Source organism: Salarias fasciatus, chromosome 1 (genome assembly GCF_902148845.1).
Source record: "Salarias fasciatus chromosome 1, fSalaFa1.1, whole genome shotgun sequence".
Classification (NCBI taxonomy): Eukaryota; Metazoa; Chordata; class Actinopteri; order Blenniiformes; family Blenniidae; genus Salarias; species Salarias fasciatus.
Window position 1 is genome coordinate 18,930,116 of NC_043745.1, and position 21,311 is coordinate 18,951,426.

A 21,311-nucleotide genomic window follows, 5' to 3' on the forward strand; every position below is an offset into this window, starting at 1 on the left:
ATGGACTGGCGACCTCTCCGGGGTGTATCCCGCCCTCACCTATACCCCTTTCCCACTGAAACTAGCGGGTCGACCAGTGTTTTTTATTTTATTGAGAGCATTCCTTGAGAAAGTAGTTCAGGTAACAAAACACTGATAAAACTACAATTAAAAAGTTAAGTGTATTTAAGTAAAGAGAGGCGTGGCAAGCTGAACATGTGAGATTTGAGGACATATAGTGGCTCCTAATGTGGAGATTTATCTTTGAATTAGCAAGTGTTTGTTTTGGGATTACACAAAGCATTTACAAAGTATGATTAATTTCTAGAGAACAAAGTGGAAAAACAATTATGTCCATGCAATAGTTGTGGTGTTTTATTATTTTTCATTTGTGTTATTTTCCACGCTGTCACAATGTAGTCCACCACAAACTAGCCTGGGAGAGAAAAATGCTTCAAGGCTCAGGATAATAGGAAACTTCTAATAATGTTAGTTCACAACGAGCAAAGTTGGGAATAGTTATCAGTAAAGAGCTGCAAGATTGCAGTAAAAAACGGAAAGCTCCACCAAAACAAGTGACACTTTAAGTAAGAAAAATAGCACTTCTGTTCAGTCTGGCATACTAAAATAACTGATAGTGACTTCAACAGTACATTAGAGGGGTAAGTTTAGGCCAGGGGAAAATTATCATTGCTCTTTACAATAACAGAGTGTTAAATCAGGGTTTATTTCCTGAAACCCCTCTGTTTTTCCACAAACACAAAAGGGATAATAAAAAAGAATGCATTAAAATAAAATGAGTCAGAGTTTTACAACAGCCCATATTTAGAGTTTAGACTATGATACTCAACAACAGTAAAAGGGAACGTTTCCTGAGATCCTCCCTGCCGCTTCTTCCCACAAACAGAAAATCTCCTGCTGGCTCCAGCAGTTGCAGGGGCTTTGAACCGAGATGAAAAAAAAACTGAGAAAGCAGGCAAGAGAGGCTACTGAGCGGGAGCCGGAGAAAGATGCAGAGAGAGAAAACAGAAGGGTAAAAGATACTGTAGGTGATAGAGGAAAAGACCCGGGCGCAAAATTGAAAAGTGAAAATTAGAGGTTTAGCGGAAGAATGGGAAAGGGAGGGAGAGATAGACGAAGAAAACGGCAAGTTCTTTGTTTCTCCTATCTATCCCTCTTTTGCCCTTCTTCACTCCTCACTTTCTTCCTCCTCTTTAGGCTCTATTTCATGTTTTTGTTCTGCGCCCTCAGTATTCATTTGATCCTGTTTGGGGACAACAGCTTTTTCTCTCACAGACACGGGGAAACATATTGAATGAGGGAGCTGTAAACCATCAAACTGTGGCTTCACAGGCAAAATGAATCAAGCGAGACTTAGAGGGAGAGGTCGAGTGAGCGAAGCAATGATGAAGAGTGAGAGAGGGAAAGAAAGAGGGAAGGAAAGAAGGAAAGAAAGACTTGAGACTTTAAAGGCGGAGTGGTGAGGAGGAAGAACCGAAAGGATGAGGAGGTGTATTGGAAGAAAACAGAACAGAGAGAGACACAAGAACACACAATGAGTAATGCCGAGATTAAGACGGAAAGAAAGCAGGGGGTGGGAAGGGAGAAGGAGACAGTTAAGCAGGGGAATGAAAAAGGGGAGAAAGTGATGAGCCATCGTTGGGTCTACAAGGAAAAGGCAATAGCGAAGCGAGTGAGAGAGGAAGCAAGTGATGGAAGAAACAAAGAGAGGCAAATCAATACCTGCCCCCAAACCTGTAAACACATAGTGAGAAAAGGGATTAAGCCCATAAAAAGTGTTGGCTGGCTGAAGTGCACCGAGAGAAATATGCCTAAAAGACAAAGAGGGAGGGAGGGAGAAGGGGCGGATCAGTAATGGTGTGAGAAGGAGGCCGAAAAGTAGAGGAAGAGGATAAAAGAGACTGGAGCGGGGACGGAGGGATGAGGAATAGAGTTGCAGAGAAAAGCTGAACGAGCACTGGAAGGGAAGAGTGCAACAAAAGGTGTGTAAAAGGAAAGGAAGGAGTGGGGTGGAAGGAAGTCTGGCGACGTGAGAGGAATGAAGATCGGAGCGGGGAAAGGAGTCAGTGAAACCAGAGACTGAAAGAGGAGCGGAGGTGTGTTTGGAAGCGGGGATGAGAGCTGCTCGTCTTCCTTTGGGTTGGGAAGCCAGCCCAGTGTATTTACAACAGGGGAACATCACAAAGTGGAAATAAAAGAGTTCAGAAACCTTCAATTACAGGCACAAGTGTTCTTTGGGCATCAGAGACCTACAGAAATATTGGTCTGGAATAATAACTGCTGGAGTCAATTTCAGTGTGTTCTTCTATTTTTAGACAGCTGGAGTTTGTTCCCTGACGACAAACTTGTTTTGGGAGTGAAGAAAATACCCATTCAGTGATTAATTTGAATCCCCATTAGCTTCTGGCTAGCCACTAGCTATTGTTCCTGGAGTCATCCAGGAATAAAATGATGGACTGCATGCTTTAAGAAACTGGCACTGACTTGTGTGCAGGTGTGTAGATTTATGAACAGAACTAACAACCAACAGAACGTTGTGGAATCGAGAGAAATACGGGAAGATGAAACACATCTTGGAGGTTGACTTTGGGGAGATGCAGTGCTTCTTCGCGACATCGGTGACATATTAAGCCAGAATTACTCAGCTGATTAGCTTGCCGAAAGTAGCTGCGGTTGCCTAGAAACCACAATTTCACCAACAAAAGGTATTTCTTTCTGGAGTTCAGAAGTACTTTGAGTCAATTGTGCTTTGATTCTGCATCAGAAAGGCTGGCCATACTGCCAGGGAGAACAAAAAGAAAAGAATACTGAGAAATCTTAAAAGGATTTGTGAAAAAAGCTCGATCAAAATAATTTTTGTGTAATGTGCACATTGCCGTGTCCCCTTTGTGTAGCGGGTGCGCGGGTTGTTTGCGTGTGCGTGTCTGTTTGCATATTCGTGTCTGCCATTTTCTCCCTGCGTACGCTTGTGCACTCTGTACATCATGATAGCGGAGTGAATGGAGCATGAAACCATCTGTCTCCTGCTTAGATGAGAATTACACTGACTTTATTAGATGTCTGAAGCCATGCAGATGGTTATCATTATCTTGGGGAGTTAGGCACATGCATCCTCAGAGATGTTTATCAGGCTGTTGTGAAGTTATGTGCGCAGACATCCGAGCACGTGGAATGACACGTTCAGGTGTGAACGCGCAGCGAGTTTCTTAAAATCCTGTCAAGACGCTTTAACCTCATCATCCATAAACAACGCGCTGTGAAATGATCCCACATTAAACCCACTGTAAGTAACAGATGCTTTTTTAATGCATACTAATCTGTCTGATCTGTTGGACAATTTGGAATCAGCATTGGCAGGGTACACGAGCAGTCTCCGGTTTTAAAATAGCTGCGGGTTTGTGTGGACCATTAGCGTTACATAAGAAACTATCTCACTTATTACTGACTACAGAAAGGAAAATTAAAATGAGCCATGTGCCTTGGTTTGAATATATGTGAAAATATACCGAGATCTTCATCGAACGTATCATCATGTTAAATTGCACTGAATAGTTTTCATCCTAATTGCATACATTTTTTATCATTTCATTTTTTTGACTTTGAAATTTGATTCTAATGTGACTCCAAACAGATGTCACCACGAAGAGCTTTCTATCCTCCCACAGCATGTTGTGAACATACTTCACAAAAGCACTTCGGATTAGATTGAACTATCTATTAAATTGTTTATTAGCTTAAAAATGGAGCGATTTAAACAGCTGTCTTATTAAGGCACTGAAGAAACAATCACACTATGAATTAACTGTATTGGAACAGCCTTCTTGAGAGCAAGGCTGGACTCATGACGTGTACTTTGTAATCCTAAAATTAAGAAATCTATAGAATATCAGAATATCACTAAGATTAGGTCACTTTGAGTTGTTGTCATGATTACTAAAACACTAATTCCAAGCTGAAAAAACAAAGATGTGATTTATCATTCTCGTCAAGTTTTGAATCTGCATTCTCCCCTCACTCCCAGTGGAGGGCAACCATTTGAAAAGAAGCTGTTGCCTCGTGAATAATAACACCAGCATTTAATTTAGCAGATTTCAGAAAAAAAAACAGAAAAAAAACAATGCCACAGCTAATTCAATATAATTGCAGTGGAAACTAAAATGCCTCAACAGGAAATCCAGGGTCCCAGTGGTGATGTTGAAGCTTTCAGTCCATATGGTAGCTGTGCTTTGGCTGCTTTCTGAAGTTATTTAGCTGTAGTGACTGAGGTCATCTGCTACTGAAGGACAATAAATATCCATGTGTTGTTAGTGCTCACAGCCATCTGCAGCTTTTGCCATGTTTTGTTTGTGACTTCGTGTAACACCTCCCATCTGGACATCTTTAGCCACGCTGACCCTAAACTTCCACGACTGTCTCTTAAACTCAAATCAACGGTCTCAGTCCCAAATGGGTCCACACAGCCAGCTGTAGCGTTTTCAATGCTGGGGGCTCAAATACACTTTCAGCAGAAGGTCACATATATTTTAATTGTTACTATAAATAAAAACCATTAGTTCACTGCGCAATTATGGCCATGTCACCAAAATAAAAGCAGCAAAATGTTTGAATTTTTTTTTTTTTTTTTTTTTTTTTTTTTACAAAATGAATCTCCCACTGTGCGTTGAGGAAGAAGTAAGAGTTTTGAGCAGCCATGCTGCTTCCGATCTGAGAAGATTTTGTTATAAAAACATGGTGAGGCACCAACAGATTCTGATCAGCCACCATTTTCATTAAAACTCACTTCAGGAATTAAAATACAATGACAAAGTTCGCCGATTAGTTTTCCGTTCTTGAGAACAAATCTAATTAGTTATGTAAATATTGGTATTTTACCCAGAGAGCGGACGTCTCCATTAATATCCACACAACTCAGGACTTCCCTACATTCGTTAAAGGGGAGGTTAATAGATAAAAAACAGAGCTGGTGTACTTACACGCCGCTGAACTGCCATGTCATAATGTCAAGTCTGCATAGGAAGCATCTTTAATTTTCTATTAATCAGAGATTAGCGAGGGGCAGCACAGGGGTCGCTGCATGATTAGCACTGTGTGATGTTTGAGGAGTTTGCATGCGGAGACAAACACCAGGGCTGACATGACCCTGAACACAAGGTAAATGGTGCTGGTGTTCATGGAAACAAGTCTTTGTGGATATCATCCTTCAACTTTGGAAAGGCTTTGTTTTAATTGTTGGCTCATAGCTTACTGATCTAAGCCCCAGATATCCGCAGGGGACACATCATCCTTACTGCTGTTTTGCCTTTCTGACTTTGAGAGGCTGCGCTCTTATCGTGGCATTTTGTGATGGGCTTTTTGCCTCTGCTGAAAACACAAATTAAACTCTCATCAAAAATCAAATGACATATTAGAACAAGATTCCAATATAACTTCATGAACTAAATTGTTTTGAAGTACAAGTTGCAGTGTAAGAGCTGTAGTGATTTTTTGCAGCAGTTGAATCACACACACACACACACACACACACACACACACACACACACACACACACACACACACACACACACACACACACACACACACATTATGTTCATATGCCTTGTGGGTGCATTACATTGACTTACATTCATTGCAAACAGATTAACCTCAGCTGTAATTACTGGTTTCTAGACCATAACCATTTATCGATTTCATTTATGAGGACCTCCAGGTTTTGTTTTGTTTTTTTGTCCCCTGCTATTATATGAGTCCTCTTGTGTTGGTGAGCAGTTGGGTTTAGAACTAAGTACTGAAAAACAAGGCCAAACACCCACACACACACACACACACACACACACACAGATTAATTTCTGCTGTAATTTAAATAAAACATGCTTTACATTGGTGTGTGTGTGTTCTGGTGTTCCGTGTGTGTCTTTCAGTGATTCAGTGTGGATCTCCTCCTCAAGTGCATTATGGGAAAGTTGAAGGGACCGACCACTCGTGGGGCTCCAGTGTCAGCTACAGCTGTTTCCATGGTTATCAGCTGTCTACTCCAGCCGTGTTAACCTGCGAGGGGAACGGGACTTGGACAGGAGATGTACCGCAGTGTCTGCGTAAGCTTGCAGCTAATTTCACACATTCCGTATGATTTTACCCAGGGCGCTGTGCTGTGAACCTTTCAGTCATTTAGACAGATAAACTAAACAGGAAGTCTAACTGTCACCATTGTGTGTTTGAAGCGGTCCTGTGTGGAGATCCTGGCTCTCCTGGAGGAGGATTCAGAGAAGGAAACATCTTCTCATACCGGTCAGTAGTGAGATGATTGACATGTGCACTGCTGGGTTCAACGTTCAAACAGGAATAGAAATAGTACACAAAGAACAAAACATGAGGATATTGTGAAAAAAAAACACATTCACATAAAACAAAACCCAATTCATTGTATTTTAGTAAGAAGAAGAATATAATCACAATGTGACTGCCTTCTAGCTGTGATTTTATGTCAGTAATAAATGAAGAATCTGTCGCCGCCTCTGAAAAGTCTTGGCAAACTGTCCCTACAGTTTATGTGAGCTCCTCTCAATAAAAAATCTGGCTGTCCAGCGGCAGTCCTCCTCACAAGTGTTACACATTCCCCGCTTGCCCCAAACCTCGAGTGTCTATCAACTTTTGTTTCTTGCTCTAAAAGAAGCACTAAAGTGGAGAAGGAGCAAAGCCATGCAGAATCGTACAGTACAGGAAACTCCGGCTTCTGTAAATCTGACGTGACCGTCCCAGTTCTGTAAGCTGTGATTTCTGAGGCAGTAACAGAGTTGATGGGTGTTTGGTTTCTTATAAAACACACGGAGAGCCTGGTGGTATATCGACTGTGCAAGTGCTGCACAGGTGGACTGTGCTCAGCTGCTCCAGCGATATGAAAGTGTTTTGTGGCTTCGTTCACGGTTGGTCGTCGTCTTCTCTCACAGGGATTTGAGCTTTACAGCTGTTTTTATCATCAACATTTCAACATATATGAGAAACATTTGTTAGACCAGCATCACTGAGAACAGCTATTCTTCCTCAAAGTGCTTGCTTCTTGTATTCCAGTGTATCCGTCTGACTTAATTTACCTCTGATAACCATTCATTATTTAACTTCCTTTGCTCAATAGAGATTTCTCAACCTTTTTCGCAACAACTAGCTCCACTGTTCTCATTAAATTGTGGTGAATCGTGAAATGAACTAGATTTAACAAAAAGGACTGGTATGTTTATTTCTTTAATGGAGCTTGGTGGTATTAGTGCTTTTGAAGTTCTGGGAAGATTCATGGTCAGAGGCTTTTCTGTGAAGCAAAACTTCTTCTTCCCTTGTGTGTTTAGGGGTTTTCCAGTGCTCCGGGTTCCTCCCATAGTCCACTGAACATCCACTTGGGGTTAATTGTTCTGTCTAAAAGAGGCTTGAATGAGTGCGTTTGCCCTGACGACCTTTTTGACTTGCACTCTAAGAAAAATGCCTAAAAATGAACTCAAAGCACACTGTTCATATTGCGCTCTGTTTCAGTGCATGTTGGTGTTCCTTCACAGGTCAGAGGTCAGGTTCTATTGCCACTCCCCGTACCTGCTGGTGGGCTCAGCCTCCAGAGCCTGTCAGGCTGATGGGATCTGGAGTGGACAACAACCAGCCTGCATAGGTGAGCAAGAATACAGACACACAAAACACTGTCAACACATACAAGCAATGAAAGCATTTTGATAAAATGTACCAATTGAATTAAGAATTAAACATTCTATTTAATCCCTTCAGGTTTCATCTGAATATTGCTGGAAAACTGGTGTTTTTTTCATACAGGGAGAATTAAAAACATATATAGAAAGTTATCATCACTCATGGTCCATTTAACAAAGTTATAGACAGATGTAGAAGCTAAGATTTTGATTGATAGTGAGCAGGACGGGCAGGATTAAAACTGAACACATCACAACGTGAGCTGAGATCGAACAGTTTGGAGATAAAGGGTTCGGTTTGGAGGGTTTGGACATGTGGCGAGGAGAGATAGTGTATTTAAAGTGTAAAGGATGTTGAAGATGGAGCTGCCAGGCAGGCGGAGAAGAGGAAGACCTCCGGGCGCTGGGTGGATGTAGTGAAAGAGGACGTGGAGATGGCTGCTGTCACAGTGGATCTGAGGAGGAGATCCTCACTTTCACTGGCGAACTCTTTTATCAGAGAACTCGCATTATCATGTCCATTATATATCTAGTGGAGGGTTTGTTTGTCCTCAGTTGATTAAAAAAAAAATCTTATTTCTGCTTACTGAGACACATTTCTACCTCAAGCAGCAATTTCTGCTGAAAAAGCAGAAATCCTCTCTGGAAATAACAGATTGTTTCTATACATTTTCTAAACCATAGGACGTAGTCTTTCTATAATTTTGGTGGACATTAGTCTTTTTCACTGCAAAAGGAAACATTTAAGCGACAGCTCATGAATAAAGTTGTGTGGAATCAGATTATTGGTAAACAGGATTGTGAAGATAACGCACACACATTTTGGCATTAGTATTCCTGCAGAGCTGGAGCTGAAGATATTATCTAATCGATAGATAAAGTGTGTAGTTTTGATGTCAGCATTTGGTTTCTATAAAGATCTTATCTCGTAAGCAGCCTTTCATTTGAGTGAATTTGAAGTTTTTGCAGTAACTGGTCTGAAAACATTTGAAACATGTTGTATAATCACAAGGAATAAACTTTTTTGTTTTTTAATCGTGTCTGTTAAGTGAAGTGTTAAGTTACCTTGTTGCATAACAGTAGCGTCACTGAAGTTCTCTTTAGATCTTCTACATGAAGGAGAAATAGTTTTTTTTATTCCTCATGAAGTATGTATTCCCAAACCTGTGTGACACCCATATAGCTGCAGATAAACGATGGCATTACTGTAAGAGCCTGAATCATCACCAGTGTTACCCGGCGTGATGAATTACTGGAGCAACTTTACGCCATCGATTTAGTACTATAGTGATATCAATTTTATTTTTTCATACATAGTCTACCTTTCAAAAGGATGTATTAATTGAAGTCATTTTTTAATTTTCTGCGTATGTGTGCATGTGTGTGCGTGTGTGCGTGCGTGCGTGCGTGCGTGCGTGCGTGCGTGTGTGTGTGTGTGTGTGTGTGTGTGTGTGTGTGTGTGTGTGTGTGTGTGTAGACCCTGCCTTTAACAGCTGCCGTGATCCAGGAACTCCAGCTTATGGGATCCCAGTCATGGCTCAGGGCTTTCAGGTGAGAAATGTCAAACATCTGTATGATACATCAGATTACATTAAATACATACAATCACATAAGTTGGAAAATTCCGACGACTTGCTCAAACTTGTCATGATGGATATCTGCATTGAGCCATTAATCATGAGGAAAGGTGTATAAGATAGAGGAGGTTTTGTTGTCCTTGCAGAGTCACTAGCAGTGTTTTGCTTAATACATTCATTAAATGGGAAAAACAAACTACAATATAAATGTCAAGATTTTATTAGATAATCCTTGAACTTAAAAAATAGATCAAACAGTCAACACGCAGGTGCCTTGTCTGAGGTGACCTCCTTTGTCAGATTACACCTCAGCATCATTTTCCATTATCTCCTCACATCAAGCTGTCAGGAGCAGACATGGCGATGTTTTGATGAGATTTATTGGCCAATCGTCAATAGACAAACATGCAAATCCTGCGTTTTCTGAATTGGATATCAACATGTTATATTTCTTCTGACGTTGCGACGAAGAGAGGACGGATTAGTCGATGCTAACAGATGTGAACACTGAGTGGTGCCGGAGTAGCATTTACGTTTAACTGTTTTAGTAATTGTGATGAAGGAGGAAAAATTTCATCATTCAAAGTCATTTTTTTCCCCCCATACCTTCGTGAAGCGGGTATCCAATACATCTGTTTTGTTGTGTTTGCTCTGATTTGTAGGTTGGGAGTAAGATCTCCTTCAAGTGCCGCAAAAACTACCACATCCTCGGTTCCACAACAAGAACGTGCCTCGAAAACCTAACCTGGAGTGGAACCCAACCCGAGTGCATAGGTATGGGAAACTCTGTGTCCACCTCTGTGTCCTCATTGGAGTTTATGTAATTGCTCATATTTTTCTTTCAGTTCTGCTTTGGGAAGCTTTCAGAGCTTTCAATCTGAGACCTGGATGTCAGAAATACATTTACTTTTCTCCTCTCTGTCGCTCAGCTCATTCGTGCAGACAGCCGGAGACTCCCAGTAATGTAGATGTACGATCTATGGACCTGCCCACTCTGGGATATACATTGATTTACACCTGTCAGGACGGTTTCTATCTGGCTGGAGGATCGGAGCACAGAACCTGTAAAAGTGATGGAAGATGGTCAGGAAAACCACCTCTCTGTAAAGGTAATCAGATCCTATCTTGTGAATGTACAGCTTGCGTGAGATGAGATCAAATTTAAAGTGGATGTCTGGCTTGGTTTAAGATAAATATAGACGATCGTCCTGACGTCGTTTTTCCTGTAAAATCGTCTCAAGTGTAATAATGTCATGGTGATGTTCTTCTTGAGGCCAGTGATGAGGGCTGCGGATGCTGCGATGTACGACAACAAAACAATAAGGTTTATATCCAGACAGGAAATAGAGGGCAAGCAGTTGTCTGTGATACGTTTTTCTTTTTTCTTTTTTTTTTTTCTTTAGTTTGTCAAACCCCAGAAATAGAAAATGTCAACAAAAAAGGAAATTGGATTTAGTACTTATCCTGTTTCCTCAGTTCTATCTCATGTTGAATATATGTTCCCACACTGTCCATACTAAATGTGCTGTCTGTAAGCCCTTAAATATTTTATTCTCTTTCAGTCGGAGTGAAAGTCAATCCCAAAGGCAGAGGAGAGTCAGACGTCCAGAAGAACAAGATTCGTGGTATGCACAGATAAAAGCATTCATCAACGCGGCAGCACATAAACAACAGATGTACTGATAATAATAACACTATGTGTAAAAAGTAAAGAAAGTTATGTTTGTTAGAGCATTTCTTTGTTGTTGCAGTGCTTCATGGTAATACATCTCACACCATCAGAAAGTGTTTTTACTTCCCTTCTGAATTTTTTCACATCTGTAAGGAACTGGATCTGGATCAGTGTCAGAGCTGAGGATTAAAGGTTGCAGCTATAGAAAGGGAAAAAAAAAGAAACCAGATCCCACAAATGTTTATTGGTGTTGAGAAGAAAAGAAAAGATTTGAAAAATGTTTCATGGGCCCAGCCCATATCCAGCTTTTCTGCTCATCCCACAGATGCGTGATCATTAATTTCAGGGGGAAATTCATCAGGCTTTCCAGCAATATAACATTTATGCCAAGAAATGTTACAACCACTAACTGATCTGTCAAACATAAAATCTCCTTACTTTGTGTCATTATTATCATTGAGCTCCATCTCTTCTCATGTTCTGCCTCTTTTGTTTTGATCAAGTATTTTCTCGTGAACAGTTTCAAATTGACAGAATGAAAGTGGCTTGTCTGTTCTGAGAAGATCAGATGGAGCTCAAACATCAAAGAACATCTTTTTGTGAAACACCCTGTGAAGTCCTCTCAGGCTGCATTTACACCGTCAGTGTCGGTTCTGAAACTTGCTCTTATGTGGTACAGATTGGTTCTGCTTTCGTACAATGTAAAGAGAGAAAAAGACGCATGCGTTCCGATATTTTGACATCGGATACAGGCACCATTCATGTGTGGAAATAAATCAGATGTGTGTGGGATATGGATAAGTATTTTGTCGCATAAACAGTGACCACATGGTAAATCAATGAGAAGGAGGCTTTCTGACAGGAGAGGAGGAAAATCCATCACAGTGGTCTCACATTGGATGCTAGACAAGTTCCAAAGCGAAGTCCTAGTGATCCATTCATAGCTCGCCCTGCCAGAACTACAATATGTATAAGATGCAATTATGGTCCTTTTCCTGCTCCTCTGCCTAAAAATCCCTCCAGTATTTGGCGAACTTCTCAGGCAATATTAGCATCAGATATGTCATCATCCAGTGTTTTGGCTTTGTAGTCAGCGCTCGGTTCAGAAGTAGCCTGAAGTTTGTAAACACCACAAGTACGCATGTGCAGTATTTGCATTTTATAATCAGTGAGAGAAAAACAAAAAAAAGAGGAGAAAACTGTGATTTTAGTTGTAAGCTGCTGAGTTTTCAGGATTTCTGTCTTCAAGTGTAGAGTTTAGAGAGACAAAGACTGAGCCTTTCAGTTATAAAGGAGCCAGATATTAATGTTTGTGTTTGTTTCTCGACAAACTCTTGAGTGTAATCCTAATCCTGAGTCATTCATCGCCATCAAGCCCTTGTTATTGTGTAACACCAGAGCGACTCACGTACAAATAAGTATTTCAACATCGAGCCAACAGTTCTTTGCAACCTCCATATTGAAAAAAAAAAAAAAGAACTTTTAGAGAAACACTACATTTGTTCTTCTCTCTGTGTGTTCTTTACAGTTCCAGTGGACGTCTTCTCTCCTAACTCTGAGTGGAGCGGCTTCTACGAGTATCTAGGAAAGACACAGGCCACCACTTTTACGGTTACAGGCTTCAACGCTACGAGCAGCCGAGTTAACGTCACGTTACTGGAGACCAGTGGAGTGTCAATCAGACTGTCAGGTGAAAAAGACAAAGAGCACACGCAAATTGAATTGTTCATTCTAATTTGAGCATCTTTGCAAAAGACCTGAAATTATGTGCTCAGACTTTTAAAAATCGATGCAAATGTGAGCCAATAAAAAACTGGGCCAAGAAACCAATTTCTTGACTCAGTTTCATTTGTTCAGATTAAACAGTGCCTGTCGCTAGTCATAAAATGCATGTGCCTTTTAAAATACTTTTCACAAATGACCCAGAACAAGATAAGTAGGTATAAAAAACTGGGGAAAGCTGTATTTCATTTGGCAATAAAGTTATGGTGATGAAATATAGATTTTATGGACCATTGCAAATTGGAAAATTCTGTTGTTGCTGTTGTTGTTGTTGTTGTTGTTGTTGTTGTTGTCTTTACCTTTAGCATCAGCGTTGTTGTTCGTATCCCTACAGTACAATATCTTAAAGGTGCTGTAGGCAGGATTCCGCATCTCCGCCATCTTGCTTAGGGTTACCTAAGCAAGATGGCGATTTGACCCATCTAAGATGGCAATTTGAAACCCAGCACAGCCAATCCGGTCCTGTTTTCTCTGACATCACGCCCTTACGCAAGTCAAGCCCCTCCCACAAGGACGTGCGACGAACGCCCCTCGACCAATCACGGTTAGAGTCTCAGGGGCTCTTCTGATTGGTCAAAGATACCTGGAGCTGTCGAGATTCCTTTTCAGCTCAGAACAGAGACAGATGGAAACGCTGCGCCCTCGCGGTAGTGCAATTATGCTACACTCCTAAAGGATTATCAATGGATACTCTAACATTTAATCCAAAGAAAACACAGAAAAATTAGCATTGACTAGCAAAATCCTGCCTACAGCACCTTTAATTGCCATTTGGCCCAATTATATTTTTGTGGTCCTCACAGTCATCAGTGTTGCTTATCTAACAAAATCAGAAGGTGCCTTTCAAATTCATCTTTTCTAAGTTTGGTGCAAATGGTGGTAACGCTGCACAATTTGACATTCAGTACAACAACTAAGTTCAACTTAAATTTGTGAACTTTTTTTTGCAAGGACTCATGAGGTAAAGTGTCAGACGTCTTTATAATTAGCCCAGAGGAAACCAGTAGCTGGAAGGGTAAATGTTAATTTTCCCTTATTCATGTGTGGAATTTGATCATTCAAAATCTCAAGGTATCTCTTCTTTCCATTTATCAAACAACCTGTCTTACAGTTCTGTCCGTCTTGCCACTGCACCTAAAACTCAATATTTTTCTATTCCGCTTTGAAAGGCCGGTACTAATTTTCCATTATTGATATTCCTTTCAGGTTCAGGGACTAATTAACATATTTATATATTCAGGTTTTTTTCTCTTTCTCTCTGTTTATTCAGGCACATATAAGTCTGAAGAAAACCAGCTGCTGTTGAAGGTCTACCAGGTGAAAGGGCCAACTGAGCACTACTACAGCAAGTTCAAAAATGATAACTGGGCCATGGATGGATATGTAAGAAAAACTTTATTTTTTCCTTGCCGAACAGTCTGAATCACAGACATTTCAAAAGTTATCACTTTTAACACTATATGAGGAAATAGTTCAGATCAGAGGTCAGGAAATGATTGATTTAAGGCCGCACTCTGCAGGGAGCAGCCTCTCTCTGACTCAGCTCACACCTGCAGGACTGGACCGGCTCCAGTGGAGGAGCTCTATTGAAATTCCACACTAAACCAAAGAGTCGCATTATGCTAAGCACATTTTGAAATGCATTGAAACATAACTAGTCTCGAACAGAGATAAGGTGCAGTTTACAGATAGCTTCTTTTTGTTTTTGAAACGATGTAGAAAACAATTTTTCATACAAAATTATCATTCCAAAAAGTTGCTGAAAGTCAAGAGTTGAAGAATTCCCCAGACACAGTTTGCTGTGTGTAGTACTCACAACACATGCAGTTTATTTGGAAGGATTTGTTTCTTCAAAGAATTCTTAGCTCAGTTTTTCTTTAATTTATTTGATGTGCTGGAAAATACAGACATTTATGAGTTAAGCAATCTTCCCATTTTGAGGACGGCAGGTGTATCTGCTGCGTGTGGCGTCTAATAACCACCTGTCCTCTCAGGAATCATCCTCACCCAGCGGACAAACATATTCCAGCACTGTGAAAAAGTTTCAGACACTATTTCATACAATGTGCAGCAAAACAAAAAACAAGCAACAACAAAAAAAAAAAAAAAAGTCAAATCAATTTTTGATGTGACCTCCCTTTGCCTTTAAAACAGCATCAATTCTCTCAGGTATACATGTGCATGGAAGTACTTGGCAAGCAGGTTGTTTGAAACTTTCCACAGTTCTTCTGTGGGTTTCAGATGCCTCTGAGGCTTCAGTCCCTTCATGTAATCTCAGTCCGGCTTCGTGATGTTGAGATCAGGGTACTGCTGGAGCCGTAGCATCTGTAGCAGGAGCAAAAGAAATCCTTTGTGATTCTGGCTGGAGGTTTTCTAGTTACCGTGATGCTGAATGACTCTGGGGTTGATCAGGCGCATATTTGATCGAACCTCACACTCAGTAGGGAGAAAAATATCCAATATACCTGGAGGTCTTAAGGAGCGCTCCATATCTATTATTGTTTTTCATGGGGAGAAAATGTGGAAAAATCGGAATGTGTGACTTTTCTCCTTATTTTAATGAGATTATTATTCGTTTTTTGCAAATAAGCTGATTTGTTTTCTTGCAGAATGCGAGATGAAAAATCAATACCATTGTGAGCGATTGCATAAATACGAGGGAACAAAAATCCTCCTACGAACACGACCAAAGCTCACTAATTAGGATGCTATTGCACATTTTTAATCCATAAAAAAAAGTGAAAAAGAAGTTTCAACTATAACACATAATGGCTACATTACATCTATAGATGTGACATTTACATAAGTACTCTGCCACATCTGTCAGTCATCAAATGAAGTGACTGTGATGAATCAGTGTCTGAAAACCTGTCGTCGCTGCTCAGCATCAAGTAAATAACTGCCTGTCTTTCACACAAGCCAGGGTGAAAGCATGAACCATGGAGTGATTTCAGACATGGTGTTGTTGTTGCTATGAGCTGCCCAGGCATGCAGCCGATACCGCAGAAAGTCTCGGCCCCCTCCGAGAAACTGTTCCTGTGTGTGTCTCCCTCTTAGAGTTTTCAAATATAACAGTTACAGTATTTGTATAAAGAAAATACAGACATTTGAACTTGATTCAATGCTACGTATACGTGAAGCTGGGACTCCTAATATAGTGTGTGTGCAGCTGTGGAATGGATCAAAACTCTGATTCTGTTTGACTTGTTGTCAGAACGAAGGACTGAGTGAGATAGAGGTGCTGAGTCGGGAGGTCGGGAAGGATAGCAGCGGACAGAATCAAAATAACAAATACTGCATAAAGACCACACACACAGGCGGTGTTTATAAAAGGACAGAATGTACGTTGTGCAACTGTCTCAGTCAAAATATAAAGTAATACTGCAGTTTGAAAATGAATTTGCAGTTGTCATTGATTAGGGTTTGACAGTAAAGCTGAATTTTTTTTCGAACATCCAGTTGAGAAGGGATGCGGGGAGAAGGAGATGGTTTCCTGACGGGGCTGTACATTACACAATGGGATTTGAACCTTGACCTTCCGGCCGCTAGCTCACACTCGTTAGTTTCAGTTGTCAAACTCGCATCAAATGTAAGGTATTAATGTGACTCCTGTATGGATTGTAGAAGGTTTTCACTATTTAATATCATACTCCACGATTTAAATGGCTCAAAGAAATCCTACATGCTTATTCAGACCGTCGGTTGAAAAGTACCATATATTTCATGTAAGGCTGACGTCTGTAAGCTGACAACTGTAAACCTGGTTTCATCCATCTGTTGAGAACTGCACAGGAAGGAAATTGCATTTTTCTTCTGTTCTGTTCTAAAAATACCTCTACCCTATAACTGCACATGCCGCATGCATCCTGTGGTACTTTGTACCCTCAGCCACATAATCCTTTAATGCTGGGAAAATATATACAGTTCCTCCCACTGCTCCTATTAAACTGCACCAAATTAGCAACCAGAGTGGTTTATTCCAGATTAACAATTACCGGTGATTAAAAAAAAAAAATGCATTTCTAACTCTGTTGCTTTTCAGGTCACTGCAGAATCAGACCAGAAGACATTTGTCTACCAGGGACACATTCACAGTAAAGACTTCGGCAAGTTCCACCTAACCAGACAAGGTATGGCTGGTGGTCATGTCAACGCTTACAAATCGGACTACTTGAGAAAATGAAAGAGTCTTGTTGCATAACTCTAGAGACAGTAGCAGCACCTTTAGCGAGTGTCTTGGTTTCTGTCTCCAGGCCTCGTGACCACGGCGCCGGACTCATCAAACCCCTACACCAACAGCAGCTCGGTGGCGGCGGCCATCTTGGTTCCTTTCTTCGCCCTCATCCTCTCTGGATTTGCCTTCTACCTCTACAAGCACAGGTAAACTAGATCCTCAGCATCAGTCCATCACCAGAAAACGGTCTGCAGAGTAGAATATAAAGCAGGCGTTTTGTCTTCTCGCTTCGCCTGCTGTGAAAAGAACATTTTTGTTGGATGGCAGAGTCAAAAGCTAAAGTAATAATAGAATGCGTACACTGTAAAGTCCTAAGAGCTCTTCCTTTGAAGCAATTAATTCTATATTTTTGAATACATCATCACATTGGAACGCTCCCTTTTTCCCCAGATGAGTAAAAGTGTCTGTTTGAGGCGTTTTAGATCCACAGGCCGGGTTACAGACATTTTAAAAAGTAATTATCTTTCTAAAACTCAGAGTGCGCCATGGAGGTTAAATCTGATCGGCGTTAGATATTAATTATTGCTCCTAGAAAGTTCACAGGAGACTTACTGCCTCAAGATGCCAAATGCTTCATCATGACACTTTCAGTAGAATTATTATAACGTCATGTGCAAGAGATTATTCAGATATGTGCACTTTATCATTCAAGAGGTTAACAAATCCACGTTATTTATGTAACTATCAACATGAGGAGATGTTTTTCTGTTGGCTTGTCATTTATGGGAGCTGTGTGCTGCCGTGTTCTAAAATTTAGAACTTTATTGATGTTATTCTGGAATTTGAGGTTACAATTCCATGGAGAATCTCTTGCTGCTTCACAGTTTGTTGTGTTTCTTGTGATATTTACTTGGATGACCATGATGGTGGCGGCTGACAGAACCAGCAGACCTTCACAGAAATCAGCAGAAACATCTAGCCTGTAACAGCACTGGCTTATTCGGCTGATATTTGGCTAGCCTTGTCATTACATCCGATTTTCTGTGCAAACTGATTGCTAGATGGCCGTGTGCAATGCTAGTTGATGTATATTAAAGCTGATGGTTGTATGCAGGACGTTGTCTGCTGACACAGATGACAATGAGAGACCAAAAGACACCTGGGGGCCTGGCGGCAGGTAAGACTGGCACCCGTCATCCATCTGGTTCGAACGGCAACCAGAGCTCCGCCCGCCGCCACATCCTCCGTCAAACTTTTCATCTCCTGGTTTTTGTTTTGCTTTTTCATGATTTTGTAAGGCTTCCTCATGCTGTTTTGTAAGGCTGCATAATTAGCCAAAAAATGTCATTCCAATTTTCAGAACTAAAATCAGGGTGGTCTAATTGTAAATTGGAAGTGTGAACCAAAATGAATATCATTTGAGAGGTGAATGGAGTAAGGGGGCTCCACTTATCAGCTAAAGGTAATTGGTGTGACATTTATGCAGAGGAAAAAATATGAATGAGTAAGTTTTTCGAGCGCAGTGCAGCCCTACTGCATCAAAACAGCAGTCATCTATGATTAGACGAAGGGCATTTTATTTTGTCTTAGATCTCATTGTCATCCTTCTGCCAGCATGATATCATCTACAGCCAATGTACTGCTTGATCTCTTGTGTAGGTTGTTCAGTGAAAGGAAGCTATATCTATGTAGGTGTTTTTTTTTTTTTTGCAAAAACAAGTTTACAAGCACAACACAACTTCCAGGAGAGCATAATGGCAAGCCAACAGAAGTGGAAATGATCCCTTCACACAAAAAACGTGCAGCAGTACCTTCAATGAGAAACTAAAAGCAAGGTGTGTGTGTGTGTGTGTGTGTGTGTGTGTGTGTGTGTGTATGTGCGCGCACGTGCATGCACGTGTGCGTGCGCTGCAGCTTCTTGTGGCTTTGTTCCATATGTCTGTACAGTATCTATAATACTGTCAAAGCAATTATATGTGCCATTTTTCATCCTCCCAATAAAATTAAACTATTGCACCTACAGCCACAGCCGGTGCAGCGATCTAAGCTACTGCCACGCAGGGAGGTCTGGGATGTGTGTTGGTGTGCAGTTTTGTAAAGTAATGGGTTGAGCATGTAGGGTAGGCTTAGTGGCTCCCCAGGGTTGGATTTCTACCACTGCACACACTCTCTCTCTCACTCACACACACACACACACACACACACACATACACACACGTACATACACTCTTAATGAGGTCAGAGTCAAACAGTGTTTCAACTGCAGCACTCCTCCATGCTAATAGTTCCACGGGGTTTGGGAGTAAGTGATTATATCTAACTGGATTATAGGACCTGATTACCCAAAAATGTAATCTGCGACAAACAGACGTATTAGGAGGGGGTAGCGATATTTCACCGTGTATCCGTTTGAACCCCGGCAGTAAGTTTCATAAAAATCTTCGTTCAGGCAGACTGGCTGATAATATATATACATATTTTCAACTCCAGCCATTTGATGATAGCAGGATGCACACAGATGCAGTCATGTGTGAGCGGTAGATGGGCACAGGGCAGCCGAGCTGCCGAAGCGGACAGCTACGGTACATGTTCTCACTCCTGCCGTAATTTTCTTTGCAGTTCATACATATTTTTTTCCAGTAGCTTGCTCTTAGAAACTTTGCACATTTGATATCAGGGGAAAGTTGCAGATGATTCTTAACAAGACAGGAAAGAGAAGGTTTATATGAGGCAGCTTTTTAATATTGTGTAGGTTATGATAAAGATAAATAGGACGGAGTGAAAATGAGGGATCCTCACTATGACCTGTTAGTCATGGGATTCAGAACAGCAAATCTCTTTCTTTACTAACCTCTAGGCAGCCACTGTCCCATCTGATTAAGATACTTTATTTTTCTTAAATTTATTTATTCCTAGATGTATGGGTGTCTTTATTTTCATAGCTCTTTCTGCTGTTTTCAAACCTGTGGTGCTGCTTGAACTGACATATCCTTTATTTCCCTTAACACCTGCTTTTAAAATTGGAAAAGCTGGATAGGTTATGCAACGCACGTTAGCATGCAGTGTATACAGTCTATTTCGAAATGTTGAACTTTTCACACTCAGGGAAAAAGTACAATTTGTCTTGAGCAGCTCTCTTGCAGTCAGCTAAAGTATTTCTCATACCTGCAGTTCCTTATGAGTTATTTAAACAGTTCAGGTCACAATGGCTCCAAAACAAACCCATTTGCAATCCAGCTGTAACATAGCTATCTGGCATGTGTCTTGAACTCCCTGGACTGTTTGGCTGGTTTGACTTTCAAGGAACTTTGAAAAATCAAAATCTTGTGAGAAATCATCACAGTTTATCGATGCCTGCTTCACGGCTCTTATACCCTGCAGGCGTGAGCTGGTTTTACTGTAAAGTGTCTTTCTGTGATTAAATATTGGTGAGCAGCTGAAAGGTGTGAGACTCAACCACACAAAAAGTCAAAAAGAAAAACTGTGTGCAAATCTGCCAACATGGGATGATTCCGAATGGGTGTGCAACGATAAGTGACCGTTTCACTTTGTGAGACGGTGCTTCAGCGAGATGAAAGAGACTCAAGCTTCCTAAAATGTTTGATTGTGTGCTTACCTTGAATTTTTGTGCTTCAAATGCCTACACAACTGTGGTATTGTTTTCTTAAACTGAACATTTAAAGCATTTCTTCACTGCAATGTCGTCTGCTTCTTGTTTTTCAGGACTCGCCCAAAGGTCCAGTTCAATGGCTATGTTGGCCACGAGAGCTCCAATGGTCAGGCGTCCTTTGAGAATCCAATGTATGACACAAACATGAAGCCCACGGAGGCAAAGGCAGTACGATTTGATACCACACTCAATACAGTCTGCACCGTGGTATAATCCAGCATACCTGCCACTTCTTATCCGGTGGTTCAGTCCATCCTCCCCGCTGCCGTCCGCAGCGTGGCTCAACCAAACATATAAAAGGAAGAACACACTTAGGATTTGGACTTGTTACCATGAGCACTCTATGCGTAGAATGCCGGCCCTCCCCGTCAGCAAAATCTACGCAGGAATGTAGCCTGGCTCCACCTGAAACCCGAACAGCGGTATTATTCATTCATAGAGGAAAGGCGATAGAAAGGTTGCAACCAACAAGACGATGAGGCGAGTCGACAGTGGCATTAGAAAAAAAATCCTTCGTGACCTCGACTGCAGTTCAAGACGTCAAAGAAAATGATGTTCTCCGAAAAACATGCTCTTTCAGTATCGAGTAACCTCAATAAAATGTGAGCCTCCTCACAGAAAGAGCTTTGTCTGGCCCAGAGCTCTGGGTCCATAAATACCCCAGCTGTAGGTTGATCCAATCAAAACCCAAACCTTCATGTCAGTTTTGCACAGTGGTAAAAGCTGACTAATTCCTCCTGCTGTCAGTCAGACA

General features: G+C 41.1%; 1 protein-coding gene across 1 annotated transcript in view; it reads left to right on the forward strand.

Moving 5' to 3' along the window:
• The window catches only part of LOC115388994 (CUB and sushi domain-containing protein 1-like), a 270,349-nt gene extending 249,391 nt beyond the window's left edge, over nucleotides 1-20,958 (forward strand). Inside the window, exons 61-73 of the mRNA XM_030092348.1 lie at nucleotides 5,919-6,092; nucleotides 6,219-6,285; nucleotides 7,542-7,648; nucleotides 9,160-9,233; nucleotides 9,922-10,033; nucleotides 10,189-10,368; nucleotides 10,822-10,884; nucleotides 12,460-12,621; nucleotides 13,984-14,096; nucleotides 16,756-16,843; nucleotides 16,967-17,093; nucleotides 18,002-18,064; nucleotides 20,611-20,958. Of these exons, the coding sequence (XP_029948208.1) occupies nucleotides 5,919-6,092; nucleotides 6,219-6,285; nucleotides 7,542-7,648; nucleotides 9,160-9,233; nucleotides 9,922-10,033; nucleotides 10,189-10,368; nucleotides 10,822-10,884; nucleotides 12,460-12,621; nucleotides 13,984-14,096; nucleotides 16,756-16,843; nucleotides 16,967-17,093; nucleotides 18,002-18,064; nucleotides 20,611-20,770 (1,490 nt within the window). The 3' untranslated portion in view covers nucleotides 20,771-20,958. The remainder of the gene's footprint in view (nucleotides 1-5,918; nucleotides 6,093-6,218; nucleotides 6,286-7,541; nucleotides 7,649-9,159; nucleotides 9,234-9,921; nucleotides 10,034-10,188; nucleotides 10,369-10,821; nucleotides 10,885-12,459; nucleotides 12,622-13,983; nucleotides 14,097-16,755; nucleotides 16,844-16,966; nucleotides 17,094-18,001; nucleotides 18,065-20,610) is intronic.
• Nucleotides 20,959-21,311: the final 353 nt, after the last annotated feature.